The sequence below is a fragment of the Anser brachyrhynchus genome, assembly GCF_964034855.1.
Source record: "Anser brachyrhynchus genome assembly, chromosome: 1".
Lineage (NCBI taxonomy): Eukaryota > Metazoa > Chordata > Aves > Anseriformes > Anatidae > Anser > Anser brachyrhynchus.
The window spans coordinates 86,692,448-86,709,376 of record NC_137694.1 but is presented as its reverse complement, the minus strand read 5'-3'; the positions used below and the strand labels follow the sequence as shown (position 1 = coordinate 86,709,376).

The 16,929-nt window shown below is 33.7% G+C and overlaps 1 protein-coding gene across 9 annotated transcripts in view; it reads right to left on the bottom strand.

The window, feature by feature from the left end:
* Positions 1-16,929, bottom strand: part of CADM2 (cell adhesion molecule 2) — a 659,818-nt gene that overhangs the window by 235,050 nt on the left and 407,839 nt on the right. For 3 of the 9 annotated variants that reach the window (XM_080574601.1, XM_080574596.1, XM_080574605.1), the window contains exon 2: positions 475-501. The exons of the other annotated variants lie outside the window; for them this stretch is intronic. In XM_080574601.1, the coding sequence (XP_080430727.1) occupies positions 475-501 (27 nt within the window). The remainder of the gene's footprint in view (positions 1-474; positions 502-16,929) is intronic. 9 annotated transcript variants of the gene reach the window in all.

Sequence of the window (16,929 nt, the reverse complement as noted above, 5' to 3'; positions counted from 1 at the left end):
ATCATTTTATACTAGTGTGAAAAGATGGGGGCTGCTTTGGAGACACTTATTTTCACTTTTGTCTGTTCAGATATTTATGACTATGTCTAGAGATAAAAATTATAAATTCCATTTACATATTTATGAGCAATTGTATGTAATATCCATATTTCTATTAAAATACCATCAATATCCCTATCTTACTATAACGCAAGTCAGAAATCTAACTAAAATGCACTTGGTTTTACCTTTCACCTAAAAATCCCCTACATTTACGTGACCAGCCAAATGTAGTATGAATAGACAGTGATAACTGATAAACAGTGGTAACAGTATGCACTTAGGGACAATTATACAGTTGAAAAGACTTATCTATTATACCATAAGATCTAAAAATACCTTTCTCAGTTTTGAGATACAGAAAAGAAAAAGTGAGATAATATGTGGGCTGCAGAACCATGCAATGTAAATTGAAGAGTGCAAGCAGAAACTCACCTCTAACTTTGTTCTTTGTAGCAGCCACTGGAAGCAAGGAAAAGATTGCACAAGAAGAAGAGAACAAAGATAGATTAGATAGAAGTTTGAGTAAGTAAGAATACACAGAAACTTTATCGCTATTGATTCAAAACTAACAAACGCTGTTTCTAGGATTATTTAACCTATTTGAGACAGTACAGTTCTATGAGATAGTTCAGATCTATGATTCTGTCAGAAGACCTGTACTGATACATTTAGAAAATATATCACAAGACGCACTCAAGAAGCATGGCAATGAGTGGAGAAAAATCATGTACCATTAATCACAAATAGGTGAGAACATACGTACACAGATTCATGAGTTCTATAATGTACAGCACAATTCACCTTGCTAAAAGCTCATTCTGAAGCACCTACACATCATACATCAGTCCTTTATTCCTATTTCTTGAAACATAAATCTCCTGTGAAGCTGATTAAAAAAAAAAAATCAGTTAAACTGCAGCTACTCCAATTATTCATACACTATATCATTGTTTTATCTTCATTGAAGTGTGTATCTTCAGATTGTTCTTGCACCCTGAGCAAACATCCACTCATTAATGAATATGCAAATCTAAGGGAGCAGACAATATTTTAGCAGTGATCAATGTTCCAACTCGGAGAAAATAGAGCAGACAAAACAGCTTTTCTTGTGTCCCCTGAAGCAACATGGCTACTAACAGCAAAGACACAACATGGTCATAACAGCAAAGACAGGAACTTAAAATGTTCTAGTATCATCATTCTTGTCTCCAAAATCAAAAGAATATTCTTCTGTTTTTTGAGGCTCACGACTAACACTGCTGATACACAATCAGAACCCAAACTGAAAATAGATTCACCATTAGCTGTAAATTACACAAAAAGATACTATCTATGTCTTTTACATTCTCATGTGCACTCTGAAAATGAATTCATTCAAGAGTACTTTCATGAAAAAGGAAGCTCAGAAAAAAAAAAAAATCCTAATTCCTCTTCTCCAGTCCTTGTAAAATGGGACTATGGGACAATTCAAAGGCAGATATACTTGTGACCAGAACACAGAGAAAAAGGAGAAATATCATACACTCTTTCTGCTCTCTTTGCTCATCTTGTTCACACCTGTAGGTCGTATGTATTCTTTTTTTTTTTTTCTTTCTTCCACTTCCACCTTTTTTCTCCAGAGTGGTGTGTCACCAATCAGTTCTTACTAAGACAAATAAGGAGAGCATGGCAGTGAAGGCCAAGTTACCATCAATGTAGAAATTTTTGAAAAAACAAACCAAAACAAAAACTTTTAACCTTATGAATGCATCCAAAAATGGCAGTTCTCTAGATTCCTATTTTTCTTCACTGGCCCCACTCTCTACTTCCAGAAGCACTATTCTGCATTATCATTGTTATGCTGGCCACGAAAACAAAATAAAAGCAGTCCTGTCATGTCTGAAATCAACAGTACTCCATGGAACAGCTCTGCTTTGGAGAGGTACAACAAATGTAGACATGTTTGCTGAGTTACAGTCTTACAGTTAATTTTCCATAACACTATTTAACAAGACATACCTGAAAAAAATCTTACATGCACTAAAAATCACTTGAGTAGTAAACAAAATTAATGGTGCCATTCTAATTTTATAGTAAGTGAACAGTTTCTCCTTCATGCAAGTATAAGTTGATAATGAATGCATAGAGTTCATCAATCTTCTAATTTTCTTATGCTTCCCCTTCTTTTGCAGTCCGACAATAATATCCACATGAAGGCATTATAACTTCAAGCCAGAATCATGATTTAAACCTAGAGGAAACCCCCTCCAGGTAATTTAAAAGCAACAGGTAACTTTATACTTATATCTAATAATTCAAAATACAAAGATACATAAAATACAGAAATGAAAATTTTATATATATTTTAATCATTTAGAAAAAAATATACATATATACACATACATAATGGTCACACACAAATTATATAGATATATGTACATATATACATGCATATTAAAAGAATCCAACAATTTTATGATTAGATAGCTTTATTTTGAAGCAGGAGCACTAGATAGAGAATTATTGCCTACCATGTATCAGTAAATAAAGAAAAGACGTAAATGAGGTTGTACATTATAATTGGAAGTAGGACAGGTTACTAAGCTTGTTAGACCAATTATAACTTTCTGCATATTCACTAACAGAGGACTGGATGACAGTAACCTTCTTAAAAATGTCATGTTCGATACTTGTAAGTTTTTCCATTGACAGCATGGTCCAATTACAAGTCAATTCGTAAAGTTCAAACTGCACAACAGGCAAATTAGCTAAAAAATTGTCTTTCAAAATATAGTTCTGCCTACTGAAGGGAGCTAGTTGGAGCTGTTTCCATCACTAGCCTCTTTTTTTTTTTTTTTTTTTTGATATCTAGCGTAAGGGAAATTTCCCGTTCTTTGTTATCGTTGATGTTGGTACTTCTTTTTCCAAAGGTGAAATATTTTTTCTCTCTTCCCTTTTTATTTTCCTTGTCACTATGTACAAAGAGATGCTATATTCAAACTATATGTTTGGAAATTTTTATCCATCTTTTCACCTTATTAATACAAGAAAGGTCATAGGAGGAGACAAGCAGAGATAAATGCTTTTAATGAGCATCACTAACACTGAAAATTAGCAGAGGGAGGCTGATGTCTCAGTTAGAGCACCAGAACTGGGACAGCTCAGCTTTTCATGTCACTGAAATCAGCGGTAAAAGACCTATGGGTTTCAAGAAATAACATTATTGTTGTAATATCTACATTTGCTTTCTGACTGTCCTCAGCAAGTCAGTTATTTCTCTGCATTTCAAACAACCACTTGTAAAATGGGGATGAAATATTCTTTGTTTCCAACTCGACTTCCCTGCTTGATGACTAAACAAGCTTTTCAGGGTAGTGAGTATCCTTCTTCTTGAAGTAGTATATTTTCAGGATACTGATTTAATTTGAAATCTCTGTAATATAATTAAAATGGATTAGGAGTGGCCAGTAATTATTTACACGTAACAAGGTGACCTAAAAACTGGAATTTATGTTATTTGTCTGGCATATACTTTACTTGGCTAAACTAACAAGCCAATCAGGAAACAGACAAAAAAGAAAGACAACTACATGAAATATTTCCCCAAGTTCAGGAATTTCTTTAAAAACCTGAACACATTTCTAAGCGCATTTTTCTTTAAGCTACTCTGCCTTATCTTTCTCAGGAAATTGATTCTGGATAGGGAAGTATACTACAAAAAATGTGAACAACAACCTTTGTTAGAATTTATGGAAGTTTTTAAGGACTGAAGAAGACAACCAGACCAAGAAGAAAAACAGACCAAATTCTCAAAAGTCAGGCTGAAAGTCATGACAGACCTACTAGATTTCTAGGTAATATCAAATAAATAAATAAATAAATAAATAAATAAATCTTGTATTAAACTTTGGTTCTATCAAGTTTAAAGGATATTTTATTTTTGGAAGTCTCTTCTGGTCAGACTATATGCAAAACAAAAGGGTTATTTGTTACTAGGGAAAGGTCTAGGAGTGAGAGAGTCAGAGAACAGCAAGAGTTAAAGGTCAGAGATCTCTGACAAGTTCTCTCAGAGATCAGGAAAGGGGATGAAAATTGTACCATGTCCTGAATCATGACAGTTAATTGTCACATAACTAAGATTTTTAGGGCATCTTTAAAACAGAAAAGCATTTCTGCTATATCTGTACTGCTGAGACAATGTTTTTAAAAATCATTGTCTGTATGTAAAAAGCTGGGTTCAATTCTCAAACACTGTAATATAACCCTGCTCTCAAATATCAATAACATTGTGTTTTATTTTTTCTGTGATATATCTTTCTGACTCTTTGCTTCTGTATGCCAACAATTGTTAAATTACATTCTTTGATAAATGGTGGTTACAAGTTGTTCAATATTTTTTCCACTGTCAGCTGTCTCTATGCTGTTCAATTTTGTGGACATTTTTAGACAGATTTGATATAGCATTTATTTTATTTTTCTCTTATATGTGATTTATTATTTGATTTGGGAATTTTTCTTTAGAAAAAAAAGATGTCCTTCCAATTACTTCAATAGCTCAATAAAAATAAAAAAGGGAAAAATATTTCTCCCAGATGTCCAGTCTATCTAACCTTTTATTTCAGAAAAATAAGAAGAAAAAGAAAAATGTTTGAGGCCAGTGCCCTGTTCTTATTTTATATATCTATTATATGTATTAAGAAATCAGCTACAGGAAAAACTAGTACAATATCTAAATGTTATAATGACTAAATAGCTCTTTGCAAGAAAAGAAACAAGATGAAAGTCCTAGTCATAAAGCACATTGCATTGATTTTGTCCTGAATACAGCAACCTACAGTTCCAACAAATCTGGAAGCTCTCTCACCTTCAATAAAAATTAAGACATCAGCAGGCTATGGGACAGACATATTTATTCAGCTTCTACTGTACTTCTACTCCAGTCTTAAAACCTTTTGCGATGATGAAATACTAAAATTAACCAAAAAAAAAAAAAGTAGCACATTCCCAATTTTCAAAAGAAAAGGACTAATTTTTACACTACTTAGTTTAGAATTCTCCTTTTAACTTTATGACGATAATGACAACAATGGAATTTTTTTTCCCTTTGGACAAGCTGATGGATTAATCAGTGGTCATTTAGGTCACCTAAATGTCAGCTCTGCTTCTCTAACTGGAAAAGCTCCTCTGTGTGACAAAAGGCTTAGTGGGATCATTTTCTCAAGAGAGTAACGCAAATTATTAGGCTGTCACAAACTGAGTAAGAGACCTGTTCAAAGCAAAGATTCTGGTATGTGCTGTGTGATCTCACATTTGATAGCCTTTATTGATACTGCACATGCATTTTATAGTGAATGTTCTTTTTTATACTTAAGTTCTGCACACTCTGCTCACGGAGATTTCAAAAATATCAGCGGTACTAGCAGATATAATCAGAATACATATAATCCTATATTCATCTCTATCTGTATAACCATTAAAGATCTATGTAGCCATGCACATGTAATTATATGCAATTTAAACATGTGACCTATATTTATTCAGTCTTTGCATCATGTCAATAACACAAGTTCCAAAGATAACATCAGGTAATTTCCCTCAGAAAGATATACATTTAATGTATTAAATTCATTAATGGATCTTACAAAAATAAAAACCATTCTGGTTCTGAAAATTTAATAAGTTTTTCTTGTGGTTTAAGAGAAAACCTATATAAATATAATATATAAAACCATGTAAAAATATATTATGTATATAAATGATATAAACCTATATACAAATAAGATCATATTGTATATGTGTTATATACTAGGGATTATGCATATATATAGTGATTTGTAATTGTTTTTTGTTCTTAGAACATAAAACATGTTCTAGAAGATAGAGTTGAAAAGGGGACAAACCCACAAATTTGGAAGGGTTATGAATGTCAACCACTGCAACCCCTGCATTTGAAGCAGCATGAATTATGTTAGGACTGCTCCTAACATACTTCCTAACATGCTGTTAACATCCCTGGTGACAGACTCCAAGAGCTCTCCAAGTAATCTGCTACAGTGCACAGCCTACTCAGTGGCAACTTGTTTTCCTGCCATTTAAATTAACCTTCATAGACCAAGCCAATTCCTTAACCTTTCTCATAACTTCCATAAGTATAAATAACAACAGAACATGCATTTCTTTAATATAACGTTTTGCATATTTGAAGACTTATTTATCTTCTGTGACTGAAGAATCAAGTTCTTCCACTTTCTTATTATATGCTTTCCAGCTTCCTCTTAATTCTCTTTGTCGTGTCTGCCCCCCATATTTCCAGCAATTTACCTACACTGATCTAAAATCAGTTAAGATATCAAGCTGAGGTGGCACTAGGGCAAGGTAGAATAACTATTTATGAGGCCTTCCACCTATCTCTTTGGCTATGCACTCCAAAGCAGCACTGAGCTCCAACAGCACAGCAGCACACTGTGTTCAAGACTACAATGACCCCTTAGTACTCCTCTCAGTATTGTTCTACACCCACCTATTTGCCATTGCAGTTTCACATATTTATTTCATCCTTTTTGAATATGGGAGCTCACACTAAGTTTTAACCTATAGGTTATATAGCCATATAACCATATAGCCAGACATAAAAAAACTTCATAAGCTATCATGCAGACCCTAATGACAAAACACTACTGCATATCACTGCATCTAGCAAACCTACAAACATGACACTAGCACATATCTCTGGCAATAACACTCAACTCTTCTGTTATTAAATGAATAACAGAAAATCAAACACAGCAGCTGCCAGGAGTGTATTATTCACCGTGCTCTGTGAGAAACAGCAATGTTTTGAGAAGTTGCTTTTAAGGCATACTTTTCTGTATAGAACATGGCAACCCTAGAAACTTGATAAAATTATATTTTATGTGGTGAAACTTTGAAAACCAACATGAAAAATGAGCAGATATTCCAGCATTTTGGTTCTCCGCTCACCCTACCACTCTAAAATTCAATGCCAGATAATGAACAAGTATTTTCTGTTATTCAGAATATTTCCTTTCCAGCCCAATAGAAAATAGATTGGTAAAATAGTAATTACTGAACCTAGATAATGAGAAGCAATTCATAAACTGAAACGGAAAAGCTAGAAGGACTGTAAGCATCTTTCAAACTTACTAATATGATGCTAAACGCTTTAAGTATTTTAAAACTGAGACTAGATTATCGCATGCAATGACTTTTATTATGTGATACTAATCACAAAATATTGAAGAACACGCAGCTCCATTTTCTTTCTGAAAAGGAGACTATAAATATAGTAATTTTGTTCTTGATAATCATTAAAACTGGCATGATGGAGATTAGCAGATGCATTGTATAATCTAGACATCACTAGAGTTCAGGATTCCAGCTGTAGCTGACTCATATTAGCAGTCAAAAACACATAACACAGCACATTACTGTATAGTGAAACTTGAAGATGATAATCATGCCCTAAAGGCTCCTCTTAAAGGCATCTAGATAACATGATTTGCCTGTCCCCAAATGCTAACTTTATGCACATTATAACACAACTGGACATATAACTTCTACTAGCATTGCAAGTTGCAAGGAAGCAATTTCAGCATGAGTTAAGTTACTATAAAACGTTACACAAATTTCACTTGCAAATAAATAACATAGATTTTAAACAAGAGTAAATACAATTTTTAGATTTCGTTTCATCAAGGTAACAGAATCTTTTAAGAAGTAACTACAAAAACAACCCTGAAGTGGTAGAATGAACCACTCCAGAAGGTTGTGAGCGTGGTTCTGTGAGGCAGACATACAAGTGCTTAGTTCTGTCCTCAGATAATTTTACAGGTATTTCAAAACTTAAACCAAGTATTTGAAAAACCTTAATATTCATTCAGCACCTTAGGTGAACTACCACAATTTTCCAAATGCTCAGCTTCTGTGTTTATGTCAGGTCTCCAGAAAGAGCAGAAAGGCATAGTCCGGTCCTGCATGGATACACTTTGCAAACTGCTTAGGAACAAATGGGCTGGTGTAAAGGACTGTGCACAAGCTGCTGCTTCCTTCTCCCACCTGCAGATCAGTGCATGCCAAACACCTCAAACTGCTGTCTCCATTTTGCTCAATCCAAGAGCACTCTGTGACATTTGTGTTTCATGGTTCTGAGAGGTTTTTTGTTTGTTTTCAATGTATATGCTATCCTACATTATTAGAAGAAGATATTTTCTGAGCCTACTTGCTTATATCCGTTATTTTCCAGTCACAGCCTACAGCTCAGATAACCCAAAAAGCTTAGAGAGTTGTTGTGTTTGAAAATAAGCCTTTCCATAACCAGCATGGAATAGGAAACTTATAACCGTGGGCAAGAAGCTACACAGACAGATAAACTGCCAGGGCTCTCCTTATGCCACCTGGACGTACAACTAATTTACCAGTTCACCTACTGCAAACCCTCAGGAGGTGGAAAATGGCTTTCATTGCACACAGTTACTTTCCTTATATTGAGCTTTTTTTTTTTTTTTTTTTTTAAGAATCACAGCCCATGGGATCACTGCATAAAAAACATTACATCACACGTCCATAATAGATCATCTGTATGAAATGTTTTAAATGTTTTCTTAATAAGGTTGGAGTATGCATTAAAGGACAGCAGCACAGCTGAAGCTTGTGGAAACAAGTACATATCTTAGCGGATACAGAATTAAACCCTTGAATAGAAAAATAAGATTTTCTATTCCCCAAATATGATTAATTTAGGCTTTTACAGGTATTAGAAGACAAACTTAAGAAAGAATAACAAGACACATGAAAAATACTATAATAAAGTGCAGAGCTCACTGATAGGATTTTCATAAATGGGTATCAGTAAGTATGTTTTGCATCTAAGCTCTTCTTCGGTTGAAGAATGGAAATTTTAGCTGTGACTTTTCTGCAATGATTTTACTCAGCCTTTAAAAATTCTACATCAAATTTTTGTCATGATCCACTTGCAATCATCGCAGTTGTCAGGTCAGGAAGTATACTGGGAAGCTTTACTCCTTTGTCTTGACCTAATAAATTACAGCCATTCCTCTGTCTCTGACCAGAAAGTAGGTTTCAATACTATGGAACATAACTCCTTTGGAACTAGGGAGGGTTACATGACAATTTTAGGAACTTTAAGATACCTTCACAATTGAGGGAACATACATAATAATCCTGAAAATAGATATTCTTATGTGTAGAGAATTATTTGGTGAAATTTAAGATGTTTCTGTTGCAATTACAGATATTTATTTCAAGTAACTGTATTAAGTATTGCAGATATTTATTGCAAGTAAGATCGTATTGTTACACACATTAAAAGTATACATTGATTTCTAAAGAATAATGAAACAAGTTTTCAAAGAAAGTTTTCATTTATCAAAACATCTCAAAAATCTTCAAGCTCACCTGTATAGTAATCAAAGTATAAAATATAATTATACTTGAATACAGGATTTTGTATTTTTATGATAAAAGTGGTGAAGATATAATACCAACTCAACCATGGTGTTTTGTTAAAACCCTTAAGTAATAAAACAAAAGCCATGCCAAAGTGGTACCAACTACACTTGAAAACACGCATTTTCAAATATATACCTAGCCATTTACTCTTACAAACAAGGCAGCAAGATGCATTCTTTTCTATATAAATTATTTTGAATTCTAAGCTACATACGCTGATGCACAGGATCTTCAAAAATAAGTGTAGGTCACGTAGAAAGTTTATATATAAAGATGAATTAAAATGGACAGATGGCAAAAGGGAAAGTTCTTCAAAGTCAGCAAGTAAAACTAAAAAACAGGGAGTCAAAAAAGAGAAAAACAGAGATAAATTGATGAAATATAAATAAATAAAAATAAATAAAGAGAAGGTTTAGGGAGAAGAAAGGGAGAAGACTAGAATTAAAGATCTGGATCAGAAAGCTTAGAGAACCAAATGTGTGCAGAACATAATACACAAATCTCAAAATTCTGAACTCCAGTCCTTTTCAGCATTTCAGTATTGAAGAAGAATTTCTAAAGGTAAAAGAAATACAGTATATAAAGAGATAACCCATTTAAGATTCTAAAATAACTGTAAATGAATACTTAGCATAACCGCATGATGAGAATTTTGTTATTAATAATGACTTCCTTACTATCATTATGAGTAGTATCTGATTGCGTTCTTGCTTCTAACACTGCAACAAGGTTGTTACATCACTTATCTTAAAGCAACAACAGAAAAAACAACAACCCTTTCTTATACATGACAAAAAATCATGTATTTCTTGCACTTCCTATTTTTCATTATTACTTCTCATATTTATTTCTTTCCACGTTAGTGAATACTCTCCCAGATTTTAAAAGCATATAAATGTATACCTATTTATATAAAAATATAATATATATGTATATTATACAATATATTTCATATCTATATATTAGATATTATGTATTGTTTCCATATATTATTTTAATCGATAACCATGTCCAATTATATGAACATATACCCAATACACATTTCTTTATTACATATATTTATATATATATAAAACATGTATTATGCTATATAAAAGGATATATAAAGCAATATATAGCAAGACTACACAAGCTATAAGCCTCCCTATTTTCTTCAAGGTTTCCTTGTTTTTTTCCCAGCTTGGGAATACAATTTGATATACGATACATATGTGATATATAAAATAAAAAAGTGTGTTTATACACATACATTGCTAAATGTAAAGTATAATACATGTTGGTACACTTGAACAGCAATGAATGAAATCAATTTAGAGTAATATGCATAGTCAAGTGAAAAATGACAGATGAGAATGCTTTCATAGCATACTTTTGAGAAACTTCTGAACAGAATTGTTTTGTGAAATTAGAAAAAAAAAGTAATTGTCTACAGGAAATGATGCAATTCTTGGACCAACCCTCTTAATCATGACTTCTGTAGTAAAATATTCTTATTACTTCCATAATGAAAAAACAGTTACAGAAGACATGATCTGTGAACCATACATATTTAACTGAACTATAAAACAAAAGCATGTTGAGTCTTTACAGTATTTTGATTCATAAAATGAGTTTTATAACATCCTGAAGGAAGAAAAAAAAAAAAAAAAAGACTCAAGGTATAATTCAGTAACACAAACTGAAGCCTTTCTGTAAAAACAAGGAAACAAACTCTAAACTAGCTGAGAAGGCGGACAAACAAGTTACTACTGGATATTTCTAACTTATTCCTTGGCACCTCTGCCAACATTCTAGACAAAATTATTACATAAATACAATGAGCTAAAGGAGCCCTTTCAGATGAATAATGCACATATATAGTGTCTAGCTTCAGTCATTGCTGGAAATCAGGGAAACATTTTGAAATGTCACGTTTGTAGCAAAACCAAAGAATTCTGAGACAAAGGAAGTAAAAGGAGTTTGGTGTTGCTATTTTGGTTTTGCTGTTGGAGCACAGCCAAAAGAGATTTGTAGTTTAGTGAATGAGCAGCAGGAAAACCTCCAGCTGTGAACATGTGCTCTGTGATCTTCACCCAGGTCCCTAGCAGCTAGCCAGGTAGCTCACCAAATTACACCAACATACTGGGGAATTGCCCGCCTCTCGGAGCATCCCAGCAGAGACAGTAAAGACACAGGCTGCTCCACTCTTTTTCTAGGAAACTGAAGAAATCTTTCAAGAATAAGTAAATTTCTGAGAAGTTCATACATGCACCTCATTTCATATTCGGTGCACCTCTTCCAGTTTAGAAGAAGTCTCACATGCAGTCAGTCACAGCATAAATAGAAACTGGCATCAGAACTACGACTACTCCTCCTTAAAAACCTCATAAACCTTCTCTTCAAAGAGGTTTATGAATAATGTGAACTAAATAATTCATGGCACTGCAGATGCCAGTCCAAATAGCCCCTTCCTTTTTAAGGTTTCAGTTTGTAGATGTGTGATCAAAAGCCTTCATCAGTCATGATAGTGGCATTTGTACTCACTCCAAACAAACCGCATTTGCATCTGAATGTTTTTCATTGAAATGAGAGATATAATATGCAAGCCAAGTCCCAACTAAAAGGCGTTTTACGCTATTTAAATTCAGTCAAATTAAAGGCTGAATGCAACCTAAAAGGTCTACTCTCAGAACAGTAATTTGACACATAAATAAGAACCAGTTTTTGTACCTCAGCACTTGTCTGAAAATTTTGCACAGCATCTTAGCAGTGCTGCCTCTTCAGGAATCGGAAGTCCTGTATATAAAGTAATGAAGTACACAGAAACTTAACGCACTGCCACCTGTTCAAAGACTTCACATGTACACATTTACATAAAACCAAGTCAGTAAAACTTATTGCTGTATGAAGGCAACATCAACTTTGTAGGAAGGTCTTGATTTTTACGTTCTTCAACAGTTTTAAGAAAACTGATACTTGCCTAATGCATCAAATTTTCACCCTGTTTTATCAACCACATTTACTAGTAAGGTGAGGATCATTCTTGGTCACATCCATTGCTCAGCTTTACTGCTACATAGAAAAGGACCACAGGTAGACTCTTATGACATGAGGACCTGAAGAAACCACAGCATAAATAGCTCAGTCACTGCATATGGAATGGAAGTCACTGTAATTTCACCTTATATTTCAGGACACGTTGGCAAGAGAAAAAGCACTAGGACCAGATAAAAATTCTTGTTCTTGCCAAGGGAAATAAATACAAATCTCATAAATTGAGGTTAATACTCATTTTAAAAAGGCTATTAAGAGCATAAAATGACCTTCTGTTACGAACCTTGGTGGGGATGAGCATGATAATTCTTTTTAATTGCCAGGGGATTTTACTGTAAAGCCACTAGTTTTCTCACTTTTTTCATTTCTTTTCTAAATAAGACAGTCTTCTGATTGCATTTAGCCGTTAAACAGGCTAATGAAAGATGGAAAGAAGGAAATTATTACGTGTTATTCCATATTGAACCAAGTCTCACTTGAATCTTTTAATTTGAAGTATACTTTTTTTTTTTAATAAAAAATAGTTTACTTTGCAGAAAACAAAACCCTATGAACTAGTTATCCAAAGTGCATTGTATAAGTTGAGGTTTTTGTTTTAAAACCCTTAAATTTAACTATGTGATTAGTGGTTGCACCATATACAAGATACACTACCACAATCCCAATGGCATTTATTATCATTTATATTCAATCTATTCAAATATTTAGAGAGAGACTGATTTTAAGGGATCACCAATTTTGACATGGAAACACATTTATGTAAATAAAAACTAATAATAATTAAAAAAAAAAAAAAAAAGAAGAAGAAAGAAGATGAATGTACTCTAGAAATCAAGGCAATTCCAAAGCATGAAGGTACAGGCATCACAGGAAAACAACAAGGAATGACTTGTGGCAGACTAGCACAACGCAGCACCAACACTGTGAATGCTAATGAATAAAGCTAACGAATAACGCTGGAGTATCATATATTGGAAGATGACACTGATGAGGGCAGATGCAGAAAAATGATTACCAACTTCAGACCCCTAGAGCAGCAAGAATGAAATCACATCCTTGTGTTCTGGGAAATAAAACAGGCAACTTGGATAGAAATAAAGACAGCCTTTAATTATCTAAAAGTAAATTGGGAGCAACCCATGATAATTCAGAAGTGGTGTTATTATAGAACACAATGCAGAGTTAATTCAGAAATCAGTTTGTTCAAAAACATCAACAGCTGGGTTTAATAATAGACACAATGAATCAGAAATGAAGAAAAGCTTGAGACAGAAGATTATTAAGCAATTCCCATCATACTATTAGATTTACACCTAAACGGTTGCAAAGAATCTATATGTTAAAATTATTTAAATAAAGGAAAACAATAATTTAGTTATTATAAAATTATCTAAATAAAGGAAAACAGTTATTTGGATTGATGTGCTGCAAGAGTGTCAAAAAATAAATGTCTACATTATTTTTTTTTTAATGTGTTGTAGAGATATCTGGTAACCCTATTAACAGGGCAAAAGGTAACTTTTCCCCTTCCTTTGTTATCTTTAATATAAGAACTAGAACACGGCCTTGACACAACACCAAAATATCACTTGAATGACAAAGTGCTATAATGTTTAAAAATAAAAATAAAAGGTTTTAATTATACCATGCTACATTCTGGTATTTCTATTCATATTCAGTAAGGTCTCCTCCTGAAAGTTCTCTCAGCAGTTTTATAATTCCCACAGCATAGAATGCTTAAATTCCATTACATCTGGGAAAACATGGAAAGACCATAATCATATGATTAGAGTAAAGATAGTGAAGATAGTATTGGCAAAGCAAAAGTAGTAGCTGGCTGCAAATTTAGTAGGAATGACTGGATATTTTATTCACAGAATTATAAAGTTAAACTTTGTACAATGTATAGTCTAATTTTAAATATAAAAAGTAAATATACGAAGCAAATAATTTAAAACCATTGCTCCATTGAGAAAATGAGCTTTTTTTCCCCTTCCATTAAGGAAGGGAGGAGAATAAAGCTGTGTTCTCTGGGCAAATCTCAGCAACTTTGTATCCTTGAAGGTAACCAGCTAACCAGTAATCTTTCCAGGTATAACTACAATTTTAGAAACGTTTTCCTGTACACACAGTTCAGCTTTCAACCATCATCTTGGGTAAATTGGTAACTGATGTTCTGTAAACTGGCAAATAATACAAGGTGAAACATGAGACTTAACATGTGCATCAGCTCTGCCTAACAGAGAAGATTAACAAAAACTCTAAAAATCCCTAAGTTGGGTCTGATATATTGCTCTCAGGCAAGTACGTACACTGGTTGCTAACAGATCAAAACCAAGCATTTCTCAGAAAACAAGCTAAGTGTAAAGAGACTATTTTCAGGCTTCCCTATAATATGTCCCCCTCAGTCCTACTCTTCCACAATGGCCCTGTGCTAGGTCCAGATCAGATGAGGTGAACAATTCACCAATTTCACTCATTTTTGTCCTTTTAGCCATCCAATGGAGCCATCAGGAAATAAGGTGCTTTCTCCAAATGCTTCCAAAACAAGATCTCCCACTGGCTATTAACACTTCTACAGGCAAAGTGATGCTCAGGGCACACAAAAGGCTTGGTTCTCCCCTCATCCTATTATGACGGCTGCTCTATGCTGCACCTGCTCTGTCAAAGAAAACTTTCTCTTGGTTCTGCAGTCAGCACAGTACAAGGCAACTGCAAACCTCTCTTTAGGAACTAGGTAAATACTTGGTTAAAACGTCAGCCAGAAGATTAACAGCAAAATGTTCTCTCACATATGATGACTTTTTAATACTGATTTCATGTAAGAAGAAAAAAGAAATGATATATAATGAAAGGAACGGCAGCGAAAAGATGGTTCACTGCAGTTTCTGAAACTGTACTGTACAGTTTGCACACAAACATTAGTTCAAGATAACAACTTCATACTTTCCCTAACTTTCTTCTCTTTCTTTCACTCACAAGGGAAGCATGCATGCAGACAGACGGACTAGAATGGTATTTTCTTTGGTTAGCCATTATTTTGGTAAGTTGCTATTTCTAACAATACTTGGAAGAAGAAAAACAGAACAACTTTGTCAGCACTTTGCTTACCAAGAAGTAACAAGCACCAACCTCTATATGCTGCATATTGTTTAAAAGTATCATTTCAGATTAGATTCTCTTCAATGAATGAAAAGAAAAAGAATGCTGGCAAAAACCTGCCACTCAAGGTAAAATGGGGGTATCAGCGCTGTATGAAGCTGTTGACCAGAAAGAAAGCAAACATAAATGTTTGGGCTCTGCAACAACTTAGAGCAAACATACATGTTTTCTGAAAGTGTTAGCAGCAGATCTGATTCTTGACATTTTTGCATTCTGCATTTTTAAGACAGGAACTGGGAATGGAAGCAGTGTTCATGCAGAGGCAATACTGCAGAACCTTCCATATTTCATCATATGGAAAATATTTCAGAAGCTATTTGCACTACCAAGCATTCCTCTACATAAGTTGAAGTATGTAACATACATATAGGTCTCAAAGACAGTCCAGCAGAAAATGTTGGAGGCAATTAATGAATCCCTCTCCAATGACACATATGAATACATACATTTATTCATTGAAAGTTAACTTTTTGTTCAACATGGATGTTTCTTCTGTGATTATATTTTGTTTCCTTTAATGGCAGAAGTTTTTTCGCCCCTTTTGTTTTGCTTTCAAAGTAAAAAACATCATCAACAACAACAAAGTCCTTCCATTGACTTTCCAGGGCTTTCAATCAGAACTGTAACCTGACAGTCAAAGGGAAAGGGGGGAGGAAGGGAAGGAAAATGTTTTGTCTTGTGCAATTATTTCATTTGCACTTAAAAAAAATATTTTAAGTTAAAGGTGCATATGCAAGAAACAACTCAGGCTGGCTGAGGAAAAAAAATCTAAATACCCACTGAATATGACAGGGATATTTCTATTGACTTAAGTAGGCTGTGAATCCAGCAACAATTATATCATACTATGTTACTGAAAAAATAATAGTGATTTAGGAAAAATGAATGGAAAACAAAAAACAGCTTTAGAATGATCTGCATAACCTGTTATCAACTTTGGCTACAAGAAACTGCATTTTTCAGCATCCTGTAATGTAGCAATTATCAGTAGTCACATGTACATTTTATTATTATATACTTATCAGCTAAGATGGATGATTATCAGACAATGTAAATTATTGATAAAATACATCATTCAAAAACTTTATCAGAGATGGTATTCACAGCAAAGAAAAAATTTATTTGAAGACTTGCTACCCAGCCAAAGTGACAACTTACGTAACAAGACCCAGGTATCAATATACAACCAATACTGTCACAGCAAACAGCTACTTCATGAAACTT